Source organism: Pituophis catenifer, unplaced genomic scaffold, assembly GCF_029215685.1.
Source record: "Pituophis catenifer annectens isolate HBS135680 unplaced genomic scaffold, rPitCat1.0.hap2 SCAF_4, whole genome shotgun sequence".
Taxonomy (NCBI): domain Eukaryota; kingdom Metazoa; phylum Chordata; class Lepidosauria; order Squamata; family Colubridae; genus Pituophis; species Pituophis catenifer.
In genome coordinates, this window is record NW_027256884.1 from 52,990,207 (window position 1) to 53,004,067 (window position 13,861).

Sequence of the window (13,861 nt, forward strand, 5' to 3'; positions counted from 1 at the left end):
ATCCTCTTGCCTTATCATTATGCCTTTCAAAATTTTAGAGTCCCGTATTGTATTTAACAAGACTTCCAATGTTAAAACAAATAAAAGTGGGGACAACGGACATCCCTGTCTTGTTCCTTTTTCAATTTTAAACTCTGTCGTCAAACTTCCATTAATAATAATCTGTGCTTTTTGCTCTTGATAAATTGCTGCAATCGCCTGTATAAATTGATCCCCAAAGTTCATCTTTTTAAAAGTCTTTAGTAGAAAATTCCAATCCACTCTATCAAAGGCCTTCTCTGCATCCAAGAAAACCAGCACTGCAGGAATCTGTTTATTCTTATCAAGATATTCCAATAAGTCTATTACTTGCCTTACATTGTCCTTCATATATCTACCCTCAATAAATCCCGCTTGGTCCTCATGAATCACCTTTTGGATTACTGGCATCAACCTGTTGGCTAATACCTTCGCATAAATTTTATAGTCTGTATTCAAAAGAGATATTGGTCTATAATTCTCTGGTTTTTTAGGACCAACTTGTTCTTTTGGTATCAAAGATATATAAGCAGTTGTCCAAGATGGGGGTATTTTACCCCCTTGTTGAATATTGCAAAATAAATCTCTAAGTTGTCCCACCATTTCAGCTTGTAAAGTTTTATAGTACACTGCAGTCAAACCATCCGTGCCAGGAGCTTTGGCTGTTTTTAGCTGTTTAATTGCTGCTGTTATCTCCTCCTCTGTTATAGGATAATTCATTCTTTCCTTTTGTTGATCGGTAATTTTTGTAACTCTCTTATCATTTAAATATTTTTCTATAAGTCCATTCTGCACCTCTTCTTTGGCATATAATTTAGTATAATAGTCCACAAAAGCTTCTTTAATTAATTTTTGTTGAAAGATTTCTTTCCCTCCAATATCAATACGATCGATAATCCGTGCACTTTGTTTTTTCCTCAATGTGTAAGCCAACCATCTGCCCGGTTTATTAGCGTTGCAAAATGTGTTATGCTTCGCGTATTGTAGGCTTGTTGCAACTTGTTCCGCCATAAGCATTTGAAATTGATCTTTCAAAAGTTTTATAGCACTTCGTATTCTTTCATCTGATGGGTTTTTAATAAGTAACTGTTCTTTATTCTTTATTTCCATTTCCAACTCAGATCTTTTCTTTTGTCGGAGCAGTCTATGTTTAGAATTCATATAGATAAGTACCCCTCTCATATAGGCTTTACTTGCGTCCCAAACAATTTCAATTGGGGTACCTTTATTCAAATTTATTTCAAAAAATTCTTTCAAATGCTTTTTAAGTTCTATTGTATTTTTTTCATATCTAAACAAGTTCTCATTTAATCTCCAAGAACGTCTCTCAACCTTATCCATCTCAATTTCTATCCATACAGGGCTATGGTCAGTCAAAATTCTTGGAAAAATCTTTGTTCTTTTTGTCTTAACAAGTAGATCATTTGACAACAGAATAAAGTCAATCCTAGAAAAGGATCTATGTCTATCAGAAAAAAAAGTGTAATCCAATTCATTTGGATTATGTATTCTCCAAACATCTTTTAGTTCCATATCTTCTTTCATATCAAAAAAAGTCTGTGGTAGTCTAATTCTAGACTTTGCCAAGCTCTTTTTATCTAGTTTAGAATCAATTACTCCATTCCAGTCTCCCATAATTAAAATAGATCTATAGTCCCATTGCAATATTTTAGTATGTAACATCTTATAAAAATAGTCCTGTTGTTGATTGGGAGCATAAATTCCAATCAAAAGAATTTGTCCATTTGCTGTAAGCAATTCAATTGCTACAAACCTACCATCTTGATCCCAGACCGTTCTTACTTGAGTCGCTTTGAATCGTAACCATCTTTGTGACATCATAGTATTTTAATACTGGAGCAGTAAGTAACCAAGCGTTTTATCTCTTGCACTGCCTGGTCATGTTTAGGGAGCCAGTGCCAAACTGCGTCTTTATCCAACAGATGTCTCAATGGCTGGCAAACCTCAGATAAGTGTGGCAAGAATTTTGCTAGATATGTAACAAAGCCAATAAATCTCTGCACTGCTTTAGCATCAGTAGGAGGTGGCATGTTCACAATAGCTCTGATCTTGTCTGGGTCCGCTTTTAACCCTTGTGATGTTAAAATATGTCCATGAAAGTGGACTTCTCGCACCTTAAACTGCAGCTTCTTTATACTGAGCCTCAGCTTCACCTGCTTACACCGCTCCAATAGTGCCATCAAATTCCCGTCATCATCATGCTCCACTTCATCATCAGTGTCGCCACACCCAACTATAAGGATATCATCAATAGGCTCAATTCCGCTGAGGCCACTCAATAATTCCTGCTGCTTCCTTTGATAGGTCTCTGGTGCTCCAGATACACCAAAGGGCAGTTTAAGCCACCTCTTTCTGCCCCAAGGAGTCCAAAACGTAGTCATATAACTGCTCTCTTCGTCCAGTTTACACTGTAGGAAGGCATCCCTGGCACCAACAAGTGTAAAAACCCGTGCCTTAGGCAGCTTGTGCAAAACATCCTTTAACGTTGGCATTGGGTAATGTGATCGTTTCAAAGCCATATTCAAAAACTTGGGATCGATGCAAATTCGGATCTTTTCCAACTTCCTAATCACCCCACTTCCCACTTCTGACACCACCATATTACTTATCCAGTCGGTTGGCTCGGCTACTGAAACAATATGTCCTCTGCTTCATATTTATCCAACTGTGCTTTAACTATGGCTATAGGGACATTGCGTGGGGCACTTTGTACTGGAGGGACAGCGGGATCAAGTTGAAAGTGAACCTCTCCTGGAACGGATGCAATAGGGCCCTCAAACACCTCCCTATAAACTTGGAGGACTTGATGCTTTATCAATGGTCTCCCCAAGGCTTTGGAGGAATAGGTTTCAACATTATGCAACTCCCTCGGAATGGTAAATCGCATCAATCCCAAACGCTCACATGTTGAGCCTGACAGTAACGGCTTTTGATCTACATCCACAATTTCAAATTCCAATTTGTGAGTAACCCCACGTATGTTACACTCTGTATAAAATAAGCCTAGTGACTCCATCAGTTCCCCCGAATATAACTTTAATGTGGCACTACTAGGCTGAAGGGGTGTCTCAGGTGCCAATTTCCTTTTTTCCTTTAGGCTCATCACATCGCATGTTGCCTCTGAGTCCAACTGACAAGATTGAGTTATATCATTAAATTGAGGATTAACAAACCACTTTTTGCCTTTTGAATGTACTGCACCAATGCATTCTTTCGTATAGATCGCATCTGTGGTAAACAGCGATACATCCTCTAAGTCTGGCGTTTGCTCGACCATATGCAACTTCCTTGCTGCCAGACACACCCCAGCAAAATGGTTCAGCCTCCCACACATCCTACAGATTTTACCATACGCTGGACACCGATCTTTCCCATGTGCATGCACATTGTCACAGTATTTACACGGTGTGTGGTTGTCTGCTGACAAATTGCGAGGCTTCTGTTTAAACTGCTGCTGTTGCTGATGATTCCTCACATTTGGCTGGTGCCTGGAAGCTACATTAACACAGTTGGTCTGTTTATCTCGCTCCAATGCCATCAGCCATTTATCTGTAAGTTCAGTAGTCCGACATATTTCTATGGCTAATTGCAACGTTAAACCATGTTCCCTTAATAAACGGCGGCGTGTACTTTCCTTGGCAACACCCAAAACTATTTTTTCTCGGATAAGTTCGTCTCTTAGGGAACCGTAATCACAGCTTGCCGCTCTTTCCTTTAAGCGTGTTACAAAGGCATCTATCATCTCCCCTTCTTCCTGCGTGCAGCTGCCAAAAATATATCTTTCATATATAACATTCTTATGCGGTCTGAAGAAAACTTCCAAAGCATCCAAAATAGCCTTAGTATCAGTCCTCTGCTCTTCTGTAAGAGTTAAACTATGCTTATAAACATGAAGACATTCTGCACCCATCAATCTTCTTAATGTGGCAGCTTTACTGCTGCCGGCTTATCATTTAGGCCTGTCGCCAAAGAGTAATCTTCAAACTCTGCCCTAATGCCGGCTGACGACCCCCAGGAGGAGAGCCTTCTCTGTGGTGGCACCTACCCTATGGAACAATCTACCCCCAGAGATACGAGTGATCTCCGACCTCCGGATTTTTCGTCGGGCCCTAAAAACTTATTTTTTTCAGCTAGCCGGTCTGTCCTGATTTTAGGGTTAGTTTTAAAAATTTTAATATTTATTTTAATTGACAAGTTTTAAATTATGGGCCAAATTTATAAATTATTTTAACTTTATTTTTAACTGTGATGTTTGTATAGATGTTTTTATCTGGCTGTTCACCGCCCTGAGTCCGAAAGGAGAAGGGCGGTATAGAAATTTGAATAAATAAATAAATAAATAAATAAATAAATAAATAAAGTTTTCCCAATTAGTGCTAGAGTCCTCACTTACTCGCATGGGGTTGCGGCAGTGGTATATTATCTGCCATGGTGCTATATTTCTTACTTCAAACGCTCCACTTTCAGGACTGAACCACTTCTGACACCATGTTTCGGATAAGCTTTTATTAACAAAGTAAAACTAACAAACAACGCTTATAAAGCATCTTCAAGGGCAACACCCAGGAACCGGAAACACCTCATAGAAGCACATAGAGATAAAGATTAAAAGCAACACAACCCCATAACAACCTGCTTCAACTTAAAATCTCTAAATAGAAATGATCCTTTGCTCTATTTGTTGAGAAAGGTATATTTTTATTAGAAGTCAAGTGCATTGCAATAGTGCATAGCCAGAACTGAGAATCAAATCCCTGAGTTCAATTTTTCCCTCCCTTAGCTGCTTCCCATCACTAACACTCCCCCGACCAATCAGATTCAAGCAAGAAGTTTTGAGAATGGTCACTTCAAGCATGGGTTGGTATCAGGGGTGAAATGTTCCTGGTTCGGACTGGATCGCCTGATCCGGTAGAGATGGTGGCGGGTGGTTCAGAGAACTGCAAAAATCCCTGCTCCCCCCCCCATGTCCAGCTGAGCCGCGTGATCATCAGAGGCTTTTTTTTTTTTACTTTTAAAAGCATTTTTTCTTCGGCCGAAAAAATGCTTTTAAAAGTTAAAAAAAAAAGCCTCTGATGATCGCGCGGCTCAGCTGGGATTGTCAGAGCCTTTTAAAAGCATTTTTTTTACAAGAGGTTGTAGAAAATATGCTTTTAAAAGTAAAAAAAAATGTTGGCCACACCCACCCAGTCACATTACCCCACAACCAAGCCACTCCCACAGAACCCTTAGTAACACATTTTACATTTCACCACTGGTTGGTATGCAACTGCATTCTTCTCCCAGCTGGGTGACCTTGAAACAATGTTCAGGTTGATACAGCAAGCAGTGTCTGGTTGGGGGGGGGGGATATAGCAGTCACTCTCACTTTCCCCAAGCAGTGCTTTCACTTTCCCTCAAGCAACTCCCCTTCCATCCACCCTTTCCATGATTCATGGCATACTGTCACTGCATTGTATTGAAACACAAGTGAGAGTGAGGTGACAGCTGACTAGGATACTATAAGTAGGATCCATTCTTATGCAGGTACTTATGGTAGTCCTAAGGGCAATGGTGGGTTCCTCCCGGTTCGGCCGAGCCAGTAGTGGTGATGATATGATGTCACCAAACCAGTTCTCTTTGTTTGGGAGCTGGGCCCTCCCGCCCTCTCCCCCAGTGTTATTCTTACCTTTTATTTGGCCCCGCCCCCAATCTATTTGCTGCCTCCCGAGTCCCAGGAAGGGAAAAAACTGTTTAAACTCTTGCCGCGGGGCTTCAAAGGACCGCCCTAAAGCTGATCAGTGTTAAAAGGCAGTGTGGTGCTAGACCAGTGCGCTCGAAAAACAAATGGGTAGACCGGTGCCTCCCAAAACAAATGGGTAGACTGGAACGCTCCAAGAACAAATGGGTAGACCAGTACAGCTCTGCAAGCAGTTAAAAGCCTGGTAGACCAGTACCTCTGCTAAATCCTAAAGAATTGTCACATGACCATCAAACCACACCCACAAAATAAGCCACGCCCACAGAACTGGTAGTAAAAAAAATTAGAACCCACCCCTGCTACAGGGATAATACAACTCAGCAACTTGGGTCTTCTTAGTTCAGAAAATATGTAACATATTGTTATGCTAACCAGGAGTGTTCCTAATTAGGCTGCTAGTTATATTTGTCTCCAGGGTTTTAATGACTTGAGCCAGAAGGCAGGTTCTACAACTGAAGGATATCTTCTTGAATCTGCCTTCCAATACTGCTGAGGAAAGAATATTAAATGAATAGAAGACTGATATTTGGGAAACCTTATAGAAATGAACACACACAAGCAAAACTACATGCTTCAAATAAGGATTTCTATATTTTGATGGAACATACACAACTGGCATGAATTGATTTCTCGAACAAGGACAAAAATACCACCATCACAATATTATAGCCATATATGATAGGTTGATATATTTTATTATGTAAAATGGGAATTGCAGGATTAACTTGAAAGACACTATACCATGCTACAACATATTGCAAGCCATCAAGGAATTACTTTTGTGGAAATACATCTGTAAGCAATAATGTATATTGTCACTTATTTTTGTAGCTTGTTTAATTATTAAATGGGTCACTTTTTTAAAGACACAAGAAGAGAGTTATAGTTTAACACACATCAACATAAAAAAATTCATTAGCTTTAGCAACATTTTTCTTATATAGAATAGGACAAAATGTGACCTCTCTGGGCAACACAGACTATAGCATTAAAGAGGTCAATGAAATTTGAAATCCCTTATGCCAAATTCCAAGATAAATTAAATCTATACAAGTTCCATTGATTTTTAACAAGAAAAACCTAAATAAGAGCTTAATTCTTGTTAAAAGCAACAGTTATTAAAATGCTTGTCTGAGCTATGTCATGCTCTTCATATATTTTAAAATACCAATTATCTCAAAAACCTTTCTTCAGTCACATTTGTCAAGTGAAAGATCCTAACAGTTTATCATGTTGAATAAGTATAATTTTCTGCATTCGTAATTACATCTTAGTATGTTGCCATGTGTATATATTATGTTATTACAATGCTGAGTTTCAGAATTCCAGTGATTTATGAAGTCTGATATTGAGAACTGATACATTTTCAATATAAACATTTCAGTTTTGATCCATTAATACAGGCTTATGAAGCAGTATAATATACATAATTAAATGTAGCTATATTTTGTCCCAAAGGAACAAACTTAAATATGTTTTAGACCCATGTAATAAAGACCTTCTAATTTTAGCATATATCGTCATCACAGCATAATGCTAACTAAATTATTGATTAAAACAACATAAAATTTGTTATGTGTCACATGTTGATGGATAATTCTAATTCTATACTGTCTTCAAGACAGTTGGATTCCAACAGTTGCATATTATTTTTCAAACCTTTTCAGTTATAGATCTTCAGTGAAATACTTATAAAATGATATTAAGATGGTCCTTCAGTAAAAACAACCATATTGGCAATTTTTTCTTTTAAAATAAATGGAATCCATTGAGAGATGTTTAGGACACACATTTTCACTAGACCATATTCTAAACAAAACTCCCACAAAAACTCCTCAAACCATTAAAAAATCCTGCTTTTTATCGAGTGACTACTCAGCAATGCATTTGGGAAAACTGTAAATTCAGTGCAGAATTGGTGGTATCCAGTGTTGCAGACTGCAGCAGCTTGTTAAAAGGACAGGCTCTTATTTTACTGACAGTAGTAGCATTGAGAGTGTTCTATTTTCTCAATTTCCTCTGCCAATTAGAAAGAGAAATACAGTGAGTATACTCAAAAGTACTGAATCTTGAGCAAAGAAATCACAAATACGGATGTTATCCTTGAATAGTTGAGCCATCATTATTCATGCATCTGAACTTCCAGTAGCAAAACAGGTCTTATCATGTTATATAGTTAATCAGTTTACAAATTACTACATCTATCTTACTCCTTATTTACCATTTTGATCTCTACCATCCATTGTGATGGCAGGTAATATTCTATGTACCTAATTTGGCAATCCATAAATGCTTTTGCTAAGTTAAGTTTGTTAACCTTTATACAACAGTATAAAGGGCACAAGATTCTTTGACGTACATTTTAGGATTCATTTTTGGATTTTATAGTACATCACTGTTTTTAGATTAAGTAAATTGATGCAAGGATATAGACAGATATCCCTAGATAAACCAAGTGCATCTCCTATGAATGGAATTTATATATATAAACTGCATACATTCTCTTTAAAAGTGTCCCAAAGTTGCTTTTTCAAGAGGCAACTGGACTTTCTGGTTTTTCTTTGAAGACATTTCACTTCTCATCCAAGAAGTGGATCTTCAGCTCTGACAGAAGCTTCTTCAGCTCTGACAGAAGCTTCTTGGATGAGAAGCGCAATGTCTTCAAAGAAAAAACAAGAAAGTCTAATTGCCTTCTGAAAAAGCAACTTTGGGGCAACCATGACCTGGATGACTGAGACTTGATGGAATTTATTTGCTTTTCTGCCATCACCAGAAACCTTTCTGGTTTATAATTTTTCTTTTTCATCCCCCACCTCCCCCAATGTGGCTGTGCTTAACATAACAAGGGAAAATATAGGCAAGACAAAAAACAACATAGTCGCTTATTTTTAAAGAAAGAAATGAATTGATATCTGTCAAAAAACTTTTGATTGGAAAAGAAAGCTGAATGGTTGTATTCTATGAAAGGACCATACCAGTGGTGGGTTCCTCCCGGTTTGGTCCGGTTCGGCCGAGCCGGTAGCGGTGACGATATGACGTCACCGAACTGGTTCTCCCCCCCTGTCCTCCCACCCCCCCACCCCCCCACGTTATTCTTACCTTTTATTTGGTCCCACCCCCAATCTATTGCTGCCTCCTGAGTCCCAGCTGATGACTAGAGGGAAAAAAACTGTTTAAACTCTTGCTGCGGGGCTTCAAAGGGATGTCCTACAGCTGATCAGTGTTAAAAGCAAACAAATGAGTCAGGTCGTAAGTGCGAGGACCTTCCAGAAATGACTCTGACCAGCTAGCCACGCCCACCTAGTCACATGACCTCCAAGCAACGCCCACAAAATAAGCCACGCCCACAGAACCAGTAGTAAAAAAATTTAGAACCTACCCCTGGACCATACCTTATTGCTATGTAGTGATGTATTTGTCAACACAAGGTACTTAATGTTGTCTCTTGGCCTGGGCTATTAAATCCATCAATCAAATTTTTATTACAATCATCTATGCTAATACTTTCACTTGTTAATTTTGGGTAAGTGGCCTGGCCAGTAAAATCTAGTAGTTCTTCAAGAGCCTTCCTATTATTTGATCCATTTTGGTCCAAAGTAATTCCTGGCATCGTTTCATTAAATGGTGAAAATTCAGGGACAGATATAAGTTCTTCTTTTGAAGCAGGACTATAGAAAGGAAGAAAGGAAAGAATCAAGGTATTGCTGTATATCTTAACATATATAAGTATGACAATAAAACTGTCTTTATGTGATTAGAAACATGATTTTATCTCACTTATTTTAAAATGGAAGAATAATAGGATAAGAGAATATGTATTAGGTATATATTAAGCCTTGAACCGAAAGAACCTGCTATCTTAAATTCTTAAGCAATATGACACACTGGAATCTTCTTCTGATGCATAGTATTTATATATTATATTTACTGACATTAAATACATTTGATACTTTGAATATAAAACATTTATTTTCAGGTGATGGTGAAAATAAAAGAACAAAAGACAAGGAAGGGATTTATTAACTAAGCCTTTTTCACTGAAACAAGAATGTTTAAAAGAATCAGTGCCAGGTTGCAGTGACTAACCCTCTGATATATCATAATCCTATAAGGGCCTGCCCCAGCTAGTCCCTCAGGAAAGTAAGACTTGACTCCATTGAGCTGAATCAAAAGAACTTTTACTGAAAGAGTGTGGTTGCAGTAAAGTCAGGCAAAATCTGAAAAAGCCTGTGCAAAATACAAAGCAATTCTTCAATTTTCCCAACCCCAACCCCCCTGACCAGTTCACCGGCAGCCAATGTGATGATGCAAGATTGTTTTGAGAACACTGAGGTGCTAGGCAGGTAAGTTAACTCTCAAGGCATGACAGCCTTGAATCTAGGCTGGAATGGCTGGGAGGTAGTCTGCTTTGTCACTGAAGGCAATCCCCCCTCCCTAATTCCCAGGCAATTACAGCAAAAGCATGTGAAAAATGCCAGCAACCAGCCAGCCAGCCTTCCCACCCACCCCTTCCAACAGAATGGCAGGATACGATGTGGACCTGACATGCTTCCCCCTGAACAGCGACATTAGTCCTGGAGAAGAAAAATCCAAACAGGGAGAGAAGAAACATAAAACAGGAAAAATGTCATTTAGGTTTGTCAGAATACTGATTATGGAATACTGATTATTTATTTTATTTATTTATTTATTTATTAAATTTATATCCCGCCCTTCTCCCCGAAGGGACTCAGGGCGGTGAACAGCCGAGAATTAAAATAACATACAATATAAAAGTTAAAATAATTAAAAATAAATTAAATTAAACGGCTGCCCCAATTTAAAACCCCTAGCAATACAATTAAAAAAAAAAACCTAAAACCTATTCAGGCCAGGCCGGCTTGCTGAAATAAAAACGTCTTCAGGGCCTTACGGAAAGTGTGGAGATCCGGAATCAGTCGTATTCTGGGAGGTAGCTCGTTCCAGAGGGCGGGTGCTCCCACAGAGAAGGCTCTCCCCCTGGGGGCCGCCAGCTGACATTGCTTGACCCACGGCACCCTGAGGAGGCCCTCTCTGTGAGAGCATATTGGCCGGTGAGAGGTTATCGGTAGCAGCAGGCGGTCTCGTAAATACCCCGGCCCTAAGCCATGGAGCGCTTTAAAGGTGAGAACCAACACCTTGAAGCGCACCCGGAAGACCACCGGGAGCCAGTGCAGCTCGCGCAGGAGAGGTGTTATATGGGAGTGCCATGTCGCTCCCGTGATCACCTGCGCGGCCGCATTCTGGACCAGTTGGAGCCTCCGGGTGCTCTTCAAGGGGAGCCCTATGTAGAGAGCATTAGCGTAGTCCAGGCGAGAAGTAACGAGAGCGTGAGTGACTGTGCATAAGGAATCCCGACTCAGAAAGGGGCGCAACTGGCGTATCAGGCGAACCTGATAAAAAGCCCCCCTGGCCACGGCCGTCATATGCTCTTCTAAAGACAGCCATGTGTCCAGGAGGACGCCCAAGTTGCGAGCCCCCTCTGTGGGAGTCAATGACTCACCCCCAATAGCCAGCGATGGCGCCAGCTGACTATATCGGGATGCCGGCATCCACAGCCACTCGGTCTTGGAAGGGTTGAGTCGAAGCCTGTTCCTACCCATCCAGACCCGCACGGCCTCCAGACACTGGGACATCACTTCAAGGGCATCATTGGGGTGGTTTGGGGTGGAGATGTATAGCTGAGTGTCATCAGCATACAGATGGCATCGCACCCCAAATCCACGGATGATCTCACCCAGCGGCTTCACATAAATGTTGAACAGGAGTGGCGAGAGGACCGACCCTTGTGGCACCCCACAAACAAGGTGCCTCGAGGTCGATCTCTGCCCCCCTGTCAACACAAACTGCAACCGGTCAGAGAGATAGGAGGAGAACCACCACAACACGGTGCCTCCCACCCCCAATCCCTCCAGCCGGTGCAGCATGATACCATGGTCGATGGTATCAAAAGCCGCTGAGACATCTAATAGGACCAGAACAGAGGAGCAACCCCTATCCCGAGCCCTCCAGAGATCATCAACCAACGCGACCAATGCCGTTTCCGTGCTGTACCCAGGCCTGAAGCCGGACTGGCACGGGTCTAGATAGACGGTTTCATCCAGGTACTGCGGGAGCTGTTGCGCAACCACACTCTCAACAACCTTCGCAATAAAGTGAAGGGTGGAGACAGGACAGTAGTTAGCCATAACAGCCGGATCCAGAGAAGGCTCCTTAAGGAGGGGCCTCACCACCGCCTCTTTCAAAGCAGGCGGCAGGAAACCGTCCCCCAAAGAAGCATTTATAATCCTCTGGAGCCAGCCTTGTGTAACCTCCCGGGTAGCCAGTACCAGTCAGGAGGGACACAGGTCCAGTAAACATGTGGTTGCGTTTAACCTCCCCAGAATCCTGTCCACGTCCTCAGGAGTCACAGGATCGAACTCGTCCCAGATAACATTCTCAAGACCTGCCTCAGCCATCCCGCTGGAATCTACCCAGTCAGAGTCCAAGCCTTTCCGAATCTGAGTGATTTTATCATGCAGATACTGTGCAAAATCCTCAGCCTGCCCTTGCAAGGGGTCCTCCCACGCTCCCTGATGTAGGAGGGAGCGGGTCACTCTAAACAAGGCAGCTGGGCGGTTATCTGCCGATGCAATAAGAGCGGAAAAGTAATCACACTTTGCCGCTTTTATCGCCACTACATAGGTCTTAATATGAGACCTAATTAGTGTTTGATCGGATTCCGAGCAACTGGCCCTCCAACCACTCTTTAGGCGTCTTTTCCGGCATTTCATCCCCCTCAGCTCCTCGGTGAACCAAGAAGCTGGGCAGGTGCGACACTGGGTCAGAGGCCGCAAAGGCACGACACGATCCAAAGCCCCGGCGGCCGTCCTATCCCAGGCGGCCACCAGATCTTCAGTCAGGTCGTGAGCCAAAGCCTCAGGAAATGGCCCAACCTCCCTCTGGAATCTCTCCGGATCCATCAGGTGCCTGGGGTGGAACCACCTAATCGGTTCCACCTCCCTGCAGTGGGGTGCAGCGGTCAGAAAGTCCAGCCTCAGGAGAGAATGGTCAGACCATGACAGGGGTTCAATAGCTATATCCCCTATAACCTGGCCATTCAACCACTGACCAGAGACAAAAACTAAGTCCAGAGTGTGTCCTCCCGTGTGAGTGGGGCCATGAATTAGTTGTGTCGGGTCCAAGGCCGTCATGGAAGCCATGAACTCCCGGGCCACCTCAGACGCCTCACCGGCCAACGGCAGGTTGAAATCCCCCATGACCACCAGTGTTTTCAAAGTTATGGTGTTTTAAAAGTTTAGGGGCTTTAACAAGGCGATGGTCAGTCCACTCATTCTGAGCTGATGGGAAATCTTTCCATGCCATTAAGTAATGAAGGGTCCCCTATGCTTACGGGAATCTAGGGTTTTTTGGATTTCAAAATGCTGTTCCCCCTCAATCATCAGTGGCATTAGTTTGGGGGTGGTGAATTGAGCTAAGTCCTTGGTCAGTACCAAGCAGGTAAAGAAAAGCTCCCCAAAACTTAGAGGTGAATTACACCCCTCTATCTGAAATGACAAGTTGGGGTGCTCCTTGTAGCCTGTAGACATGGTGTAAAAATAGTTTGCCCAAATCCTCTGCTAAGGGAATCTTCTGACAGGGGACAAAATGCACCTGCTTAGAAAATAAATCAGTTATCATCAATATAATTGTATTTCCTGAACACTAGTATCCCTTTATACAGGTGCTGGTGAAGAACCTCATTTATCAACTGCATAAACACTGCCAAGGTGCTCTGGAAGCCAAAAGGGAGGACTCTAAAATGGAAGTATTCCAAAGGGCAGTTGAATGCAGTTTTTCACTCATCCCCCTCCCCGATTCTCACATGACAGTAGGCTGCTCACAGGTCCAATTTAGTGAATATTTTGCCTTTGACCAAATGGGCTAGCATGTCTTTCATCAGTGGTAGATGTTCTCCAAAGAAACAGCATTTAGTCCTCTATAATCCACCCATAGAACTGTTCTGTCCCCGTACCACACACGCACCCCCACAGACGGCTCGGAGTTAATAAGCCACATGACAAAACT

The 13,861-nt window shown here is 41.8% G+C and overlaps 1 protein-coding gene across 1 annotated transcript in view; it reads right to left on the reverse strand.

The window, feature by feature from the left end:
- Positions 1–9,194: 9,194 nt before the first annotated feature.
- Positions 9,195–13,861, reverse strand: part of MAP7D2 (MAP7 domain containing 2) — a 129,599-nt gene continuing 124,932 nt past the window's right edge. The window contains exon 15 of the mRNA XM_070943244.1: positions 9,195–9,444. Coding sequence (XP_070799345.1) covers positions 9,195–9,444 — 250 coding nt within the window. The remainder of the gene's footprint in view (positions 9,445–13,861) is intronic.